Source organism: Hydra viridissima, unplaced genomic scaffold (genome assembly GCF_058129835.1).
Source record: "Hydra viridissima isolate aposymbiotic clone 2 unplaced genomic scaffold, HvirCarnegie_v1 scaffold_1, whole genome shotgun sequence".
Classification (NCBI taxonomy): Eukaryota; Metazoa; Cnidaria; class Hydrozoa; order Anthoathecata; family Hydridae; genus Hydra; species Hydra viridissima.
The window spans coordinates 3,125,465-3,134,738 of record NW_028324300.1 but is presented as its reverse complement, the minus strand read 5'-3'; the positions used below and the strand labels follow the sequence as shown (position 1 = coordinate 3,134,738).

General features: G+C 24.1%; 1 protein-coding gene across 1 annotated transcript; it reads left to right on the top strand.

The window, feature by feature from the left end:
* Positions 1–1,284: 1,284 nt before the first annotated feature.
* LOC145187361 (calcium/calmodulin-dependent protein kinase type IV-like) lies at positions 1,285–6,106 on the top strand. Its single transcript, XM_090084302.1, has 11 exons — positions 1,285–1,553; positions 2,134–2,212; positions 2,643–2,705; positions 2,857–2,939; positions 3,426–3,498; positions 4,096–4,134; positions 4,350–4,476; positions 4,646–4,721; positions 5,003–5,123; positions 5,374–5,454; positions 5,602–6,106. The coding sequence occupies exons 1-11, from the start codon at positions 1,480–1,482 to the stop codon at positions 5,746–5,748; spliced, it is 963 nt and encodes a 320-aa protein (XP_089940428.1). The 5' UTR covers positions 1,285–1,479; the 3' UTR covers positions 5,749–6,106.
* The last annotated feature ends 3,168 nt before the right edge of the window (positions 6,107–9,274 follow it).

Genomic DNA, 9,274 nt, shown 5'->3' with positions numbered 1-9,274 from the left:
TGCTTCTCTAAAACAAAGAACTAACTGTTGCTCGCTTCATCCACAGATAAAATGAAGAAGATTTGAGATAAAATCTGTTACATGTAAAAAGCTAAGAAATCGAATTTGTCATAATAAATTTTGTTTAACCCTACTCCGCAATATTTGTTTCGCAACTTTTAAGCATAAATTATCATTTAATGAACATTTTTTTGAGGCATGATAATTGCATTTTTTGTTATTTGTTTTCTCATTTGCTTAAACTGAAAACCGTACACCCTTTTATCGCATCTTTGTTTCCTCGTTTAACTAAATACAGTGTGGCAAGAAAATTTTCATAAATGATTCTCGTTAAAATATCATCCCTCCTTTATTCTTTTCATTTTAATGATAAATTCAACTCAAGTTTCATAAAAATAAACCTGTTTTCAGTTAAATTCCTTTCTTTTCCGTTGCGTAAAGCTGTTTCTATGTACATTATATGTACACCCTTTCTCTACGGTTTGTTCCGAAGAGTTGAAATCTTCTTCTACATTTGTTGTGTGGTTGATTTTAAGGTTTTCTAAGGAATCTTTTTCTTTTTCTTTTTTTTTTTTTTTTTTTTTGTCTCCAATCCAATAAACTTTCGTCTCTTTCTTCCTTCAACTCCACTTTCTTTTTTCTCCGTAAAGTCGATTTATTATTCTAAAAAAAGTTGTTTAAAAAGATGCGCAACTAGTTTCGCAATTCTTAGCTATCTTCAGGCAAATTCCTTATCTTGAATAATTCGAAGGTGTTTATTTAAAAGCTTTAATTTTAGGGTTGAAGTTTTAGGGAAGGAAACGGGTTTGAACCTAATAAATGGCTCGGTTATTTTGCGGAAAACTTAATTCAGAAAAAAAATTGACGAAGTATTTTAAAATATACCGTTTAGCAGAATAAACATATTCAAAAATTGTCAAAAGTCTTTAAGAAATTGAAAAATATTGCATAAACTTGAAATTAAACGCAGAATGGTTTTTCACTTTAAAAAGACTTTTCATGTTTTCGAGGGAAAATGATATTACAAGCGTTAAATTTAAACAAGCGTAATATTTTTTTAAATTTTATACATTTTTTTTTTTATAACAAGCTTTTTATAGCTTTTTTTTATAGTTCATTTATTTATGATTTTGGCACCTTTCAATGTTAAAATAGCAACTGCTAGACATGCCCTTGAAACACCACTGTTCAGAAGCAAATATTATAATTGAATGTCATGGAAGAATTACAGACGGTCGCAAAATATGCTCTGGCTTAAAAATCAAAATCGCCTGCGGTTTAAAAACTGTCTCGTATTCATGTAGATAGCCTAACTGATTAATATTTATACAATTGATGAATTCAAAAAGTTATGTGCCGATTTTCCAGGCTAAAAATTCTGATTTCTCATAAATAATAAACAAATGATGTAAAACACTATTCTATGCTATATGCAACTCAGTTGCACGTCGTTCATCTCTTCTATTGGAGCCGACAGAAATGTCTAACTTTTTTCCGGAATCTCGAACAGAAAATGTAGAGGATTTTTATAACATCGGGAAGGAGTTAGGCAGGTAAGCATATATATATATATATATATATATATATATATATATATATATATATATATATATATATATATATATATATATATATATATATATATATATATATATATATATTTATATATATATATATATATTATTATATATATATTATATATATATTATTGTTATTATTATTATTATTATTATTATTATTATTATTATTATTATTATTATTATTATTATTATATGTATGTATGAATGTATGTATGTATGTATGTATGTATATATGTATGTATGTATGTATGTATGTATGTATGTATGTATGTATGTATGTATGTATGTATGTATGTATGTATATGTATATATATATATATATATATATATATATATATATATATATATATATATATTATATGTATGTATGTATGTGTGCGTGTATGTATGTTTTTTAGTATCTTGTGATATCTTCTCTCTGTCTTATCTTGTGAGTTGTGCTATACTATGTCCTATCTGACTGATCAATTAGCTTAAAGTTAAATAACAGTTTTAAACATGAGTTGACTAAAAGTGAAATATTGTTATGTATGTTAAATACCTTTTGGTTTAGGGGGGCAACATCAGTTGTTAAAATTGTTACACAAAAAGGAACACAGCGGCAGTATGCAATGAAACAGATAAAAAAGAATGTAATTTTTTAAATACCTTTTTCTTTTTCTGGTACAATAGGTTTATGCTAATTAATACATGTTTTCTTGTTTTTACTTGTCCAGATTTTTGCGATTAAATATTTATTCAAATGAAGATTTTAAGTTGTATAACAAAACTTTTTTATGAAAATGTTTTATTCCTATTGCAGTTTCTTTTCTTCCAATTTATAAAAAGTGTTGATCTAATGCTGAGATAACAAAGTTTAAATGTGAAATCTTATTATAGGTTTTGTTCCAACCCATTTATAATGCTATTTATAAGTAAACAACCTATAATACAAACGCATAAGAATTTAATGTTTTTTCTGTATATATATAGATAGTTAGATAGATAGATAAATAGACAGATATACACTAGAATAAAGTTATTTTGTGTGTATTAAACAAAAGGTTTTTTTTAATTGTTAAGATTGATAAGAAGATTATAAGAACTGAAATTGGAATTTTACTACGCATGTGTCATCCAAATATAGTAGGTATATTTTCTGTAAATTTTTACAATTGCTCTTTTAAAAAAAAATTGTTTTTTTAGCTTAACAAATATCTAAATATTGATTACTTTTAGAATAGATTGTTTAAGATTAATACTTTTAGTAATAGATTTTTATACATAAATTATGCAGATTAAACTTAAAGAAATATTTGAATCTCAATCACATCTGTTCCTCATTTTGGAATTGGTTACAGGTGGTGAGCTATTTGATAGGTTTGTTAACTTTTAAATTTGTCAATTATTAATATTTTGTTAGTATCCATAATTTATATGGTGAAAATTATGTTTTTATAAAGAATTTATTGTAGTTTAAGTAGTTTGTAAGTTTAAATTAGTTTTGTTATTAAATTTTTATTTCAATTTTTTTTTGCTGTGTAGAAATTTTGGTGGTTTGATTAATTTTATTACATTTCATATTTGTTATATATAAATAATAATCAGGTATTTCATGGCATTTGTATTTTTTCTAAAATGTTTTTTTTAAATTTCCAAAATTATAGAATAAAGTTATGAGTGTAAGTAGAAATAACTCTTCTATTGAACCAATGATTAGGTTCATAACTTTTCATATTATTTTTATTCTTATTTTGTGTACTAAGACTACATTTCTTTTCATTAGGTTTTCTTTACTATATTTTGATCTTCTACAGATTTTTAAAATTCAAATATTGAAATTAAAAAGATATTTTAACATTTCAGGATTGTTGAAAAGGGTTTTTACAGTGAACAAGATGCAGCAGTCTGTGTTAAGCAGCTATGTGAAGCTGTTGGGGTATAAAACATTGTTATTTTTTGTAAATAATCCAAAGTGACTTTGTTACCTGGCAGTATCCAATGCTGAGAATACTTTAGCAAGTTTAATCTTGAATATAAATGTAAGATTAAATATAGATAAGCTTAGCAATAGGTAATCAAATGCGAAAACAAGTTATGAGTACTTTAACTGCAATTCCTAAAAATAACCCTAAGGGCAATTAAAGCTTTTAAGGGAGATTAACTAATCATAAGTTTATAAGTAAATAATATAGTATGATAAATAATTGATAAAAAGCTTTCAAAATTACTTGATCCTATTACAAAATAATTTATATATAATAAACATAATGAACATATATACATAATGAACTTATGAAAGTATTTTTTAAAAAAAAGTATTGCTTTCACTTTTTTTTTTCCCTCCACAAAGAAGAAAAAATAAAAGCAATGCTAAGCTTATTTATAAGCAATAACAAAATTTTACCAAGTGCCTTAATATTGAAAATTGCTCTTGAAAGTTTATTATTGCTCAATTTTTATTTATCTTTTTTCCTGTTTATTTTTCATTATAAAAACATTTTTGTTTTTATTATTCATTCAATTTTATCTCTAGTATCTTCATGAAAATGGTATAGTTCATCGTGATCTTAAGGTGAGAGTTTTCTTTAGTAAATTTAATAATAATTTACTGAAATTAAATGTATTTCTGCAGATTATCTATTTAATTGGGTTCATGCTCACTGTGAATCTAAGAGAAAAATTTTGTTATTTTATGGTGCAGTTTAGCGGGTAAAAGTGTAATTTAGCTTGTGCTTTTTCAACCTAAGTTTTTTTTGAAACATTTCACTCTAATTCATTTTTTTTTAGCCTGAAAATCTTTTATATGCAAACAAGTCAGAGGATTCACCTTTAAAACTTGCTGACTTTGGACTTTCTAAAATGTTAACAACCAGCACTACAATGCAAACTGTCTGTGGTACACCTGGATATTGTGGTAAAATATTAGTAAATGTTTCTATACATGGGTTATTGTAAGTCTTTTATTTTTAAGCAAGTAAAGATTCATTTTATATGTTTTATTTTTTAGCATCATGATTTTTTAAAAGTATAAGTTGGAATTTTCCTACACCTTAGGAAATTTAAATAAACTCATTTTCTTATAGCACCAGAAGTTTTGCTTGGTAAAGAATATAATTCTGCTGTTGACATGTGGGCAATTGGCGTAATTACTTATATTATGTGAGTTATTTTCCAATCTGCAAAGTTTTAAGTAGTTTTTTTCCTTTAACTTCTATCTATTTTTTTACTTTAAGTTTAAATCTCAACTCATCTCAAAAACTTGATTTACTTTGCTAATTTACAATTAAGAAGCATTTATTTCATCTCTCAAAGTTTTTATTTCATCTCACTAAGTTTATTTCATCTCTCTAAGTTTATTTCATCTCTCTAAGTTTAAGTTTTGCATCATTGCTTTTTTATTGATTGTAAAAACAATTTTTTTTAAGTTTGTTTTAATTTAGGTTGTGTGGTTTTGAACCATTTTTTGATGAGCGGGGAGACCAAGCAATGTTTAAAAAAATACTGAATTGTGATTACGAGTTTGTCACCCCCTGGTGGGATGATGTATCCCTAAATGCTAAGGTTTAGATTAAATTTTTTTTTAATTAAAATTTGTCAATCATAGGAATAAGAAAGCATTTACCATTATATAATATGATAAGGGAAAAAAATGGCGACAATAAATCATCAACATCAGGAAATGATGTTGGATTTATGGCTTATTTCTATCACATTTTCATTACATTTAACTTTGTAAAAATTTTAGTGTTTTATAATTAAATGTCCTTAGCAGATATTAATGTAGTTACCATTTCAAATCTGCATTTTCCAGGATTTAGTAAAGAAACTAATTGTTCTTGACCCCAAAAAAAGATTGACAGCCAAAGAAGCACTGGCACACCCATGGGTTCAGGTAATTTGCGGTGAAGTTTACAAATTAATTTTACTTAAATATAGTTTATCAGAATGTAATGATTAAATTAACGAGTTTCATCCAAATCACATTTTACATTTTCTTTGAGAAAATTTTGATAAACAAATGTGGAGAGATTTTTTGTAGGGCAAAGGTGCAAATATAATTCATATGGATAAAGCTCAAGATAAACTACGAGAGTTTAATGCTCGTCGAAAAATAAAAGCTGGTGCGCATGCTGTAATTGCTGTCACAGATCTTTTAAAGAAAATGAACGCAAGCAAAAAACAATGATTTCTTATTGTTGTTACCATTACTTAAACGACTTAAACATTGGCTTTTGCGTTAAACATTGCGACTTAAACATTGGCTTTTGCGTTGGTGGTAGATCGTATATTAAATGGTTTTTATAATGGTTCTCTTAAAATACTCAGTTATGTTGCATTCATTTTTTTTTTTTTTTTCTTTTTTTTTTTAGATTTCATTTTGTCGCTCTTTGTTGTTTTGATTATCAGTCGATTATTATTTATTTTTATTTATTGTTTTCTTTTTTACTAAATTATTAGCTTTTTTAATCTTTTCATAAGAAATTTTAATTTTAATCGTGTACTTTAAAGCATGAATTATAAAGAAGAGGAAAAAAATGTGTTTTGCGTGATTAGTTTTTTTTTTTTTATTTTTTAAAATTTGTTCAGTTACTTGCTGAACTTTTATCATGAAAACTTTTATCAACAAAAAAATTTGATGGAATCCAAAAAAAAAGACCTTTAATACTTTTTTCAAATGTTTTTTTTAGGAGGCAAAGTTTTTTTTTAAGGAGGAAATTTCAATTTTGATAAGCTCAGCTAAGTTTGCTAAATTAAAACTCAGAGAATTTCGCAGAAATCTTAGTGACTTTTAGCCAAAGGTAAAAATTATGAAGTCGTTAAATACGTATGATGATAAAATTCCACGCGGTTAAGATTCTTATAAAAAAGATATAGAAAGGAACGGCTGTTTTTTTGGTCTTATTTTCTGGTGTGCCAATGGTGAATCTGAGAGGATTCTTTCTATACAAACATAAAGTGCATCCATTAATCATCATCCATCAAACTTTCTACAATCATTTTTACTTTATTATTTCAAAAGCAAATTCATTTGAATGTAAATGTAACAAATTCATTTTCTTTTTGTAAATTTAAAAAATAATGATAAATCTGAAGAAAAAAAACTTTAATCTTGAGGAGAGTTTACGGATGCACAGTGTAGCGAAACTTCAATAAAATGACTAAATTACTAAACGCACTAGAAATTTACCGGACGCACAAAGCACCGATGCTTTATTAAAATGAGGAAACGTCAGTTAAAACCTCATGTAATGATTTTTAAAATATATATTTTGTTCATAAAAATGTTTTTAACTTTGAACAAAAACCGAAATTAGATCCATTCTATCGCCTCATAACCCCTTAGTCTAACTTTTTGGTCCGCCCCTGTGAAACATGACAAGAAGATATTTAAAAAATTAACTATGAGTAAGTTTTGGTATTTAGTATTTATCTCACAGTTGTGATTGGTTTGAATTGATAAAGAGATAAAAACAAGTTAATTAAAGGTAGGAGCTTATTTAAAAGAAGCCACTGTTGTCCGCATGAACAGAAAAATATTCTGATTGAAATTACAAAAATCCAATAAAGAATTCAGGTACCTTCTTGTAGAAGAAGGTAGCTGAATTCTTTATTTCATTTTTGCAATACATTCCCTAATGTGGTTGAAACTAAATTTAAGTATATCTCTAGTGCTCTTGCTCCAATTTTGAGTGCTCATCCGAGCAGCTTTATAATTGAGCAAATCTTTAAGGGAGCTGGATAAATGAGGAACAAATAAACAAATTACAAGCTGAAAGAATAGCAATTGTCTTTTTATAAAGTGTAATTTACTGTTGTTATATTTTGAATATTTACAGTAAAAATAAGATATGTATAAAATTTCATCAACAGAAACTTTTTAAAAAATTTCTACCTGGTTAGGCCGAATTTCTCTGACTAGCCTCATCCGCAAAATAACAAAATTATTATTTAATTTTCTTATATTCTTTAAACACATGCACTAGAGGCCGGATTAAGCGAAAACCGAAACACCCATAGCTTTAGCCCTGCAGTAGCTCAGGGCCACACTCTGAGACCTTGTAAACTAATCTAAGCAATGTAAAATTTCAGATCAATAAAATTAAATAAACCTTAGATCCTTTTTTTCTCTTAATGAATTCGAATTCGAACTACCTTACGTCTTTTGAGGGAGACTGTTTTGGTAACAATTTGTTAACTTTTTTCTTTCTGTTCTTGACCATAATTTTTTACAACAATAAACTCGATTAATTATTAAATTTGCTTGAGAAAACTTTTGCTCAAGTTGATTTATTCAGTATGTTTAATTTGGTTTATCAGATGGATCATCACTAGGGCAACCAGGTATGCAAATTCATACTTTGTTTCCTATTCCATTTATCATAAATAAGTAATAGATTTGTCTGTTACATTAAAAAAGATGCATTTTTAGATCTACTGGTTAAAGAGTATTTTTGCATACTTTACCCTTCAGTGCATATTTTTTCATATTAAAGTATATTCAAGAATATTTGAGCATAAAAGCATTTTTACAGCATACTTTTATACCATTTAAAAAAAAAAAATTTAAGGAATTTAATAATTTTATCTATTCAATTAATTTATTTTGTACTCGTTATCTTTTTGATAAATTGTTACCTTCAAGTAATTAGTTTTTTTTCTTTTTGAACATTTTTTGTATGTTGTGTAAGTGAGGCTCATTATCTCATTATTATCTGCAAATATTTTGAAACATTGCAGTTTAAAGTGAGTGATTAATCTTATTGAAAAATGATTAGTTAATCAAAAATTAATTGATTATACAGTTAATTTATTTTAAATGCCAATGCTATTATTTATTATTATTTCTATAATTATTACTATCAATATTATTATTATTGTTATTATTATTATTATTATTATTATTATTATTATTATTATTATTATTATTATTATTATTGTTATTATTGTTATTATTATTATCATTATTATTATTATTATTATCACTATTATCATTATTATTATTATTATTATTATTATTATTATTATATTGTTATTATTATTAATATTATTATTATTGTTATTAGTATTATTATTATTATTGTTATTATTATTATTTTTATTATTATTATTATTATTATTATTATTATTATTATTATCATTATTATTATTATTATTATTATTATTATTATTATTATTATTATTATTATTATTATTATTATTATTATTATTATTATTATCATTATTATTGTTATTATTATTATTTTTATCATTATTATTACTATTATTATTACTATTATTATTACTATTATTATTATTGTTATCATTATTATCATTATTATTATTATTATTATTATTATATTGTTATTATTATTAATATTATTATTATTGTTATTATTATTATTATTATTATTATTATCATTATTATTATTATTATTATTATTATTATTATTATTGTTATTATTGTTATTATTATTATCATTATTATTATTATTATTATCATTATTATTATTATTATTATTATTATTGTTATTATTATTATTATTATTATTATTATTATTATTATTATTATTATTATTATTATTGTTATTATTGTTATTATTATTATCATTATTATTATTATTATTATCACTATTATCATTATTATTATCATTATTATTATTATTATTATTATCATTATTATTATTATTATTATTATTATTATTATTATTATTATTATTATTATTATTATTATT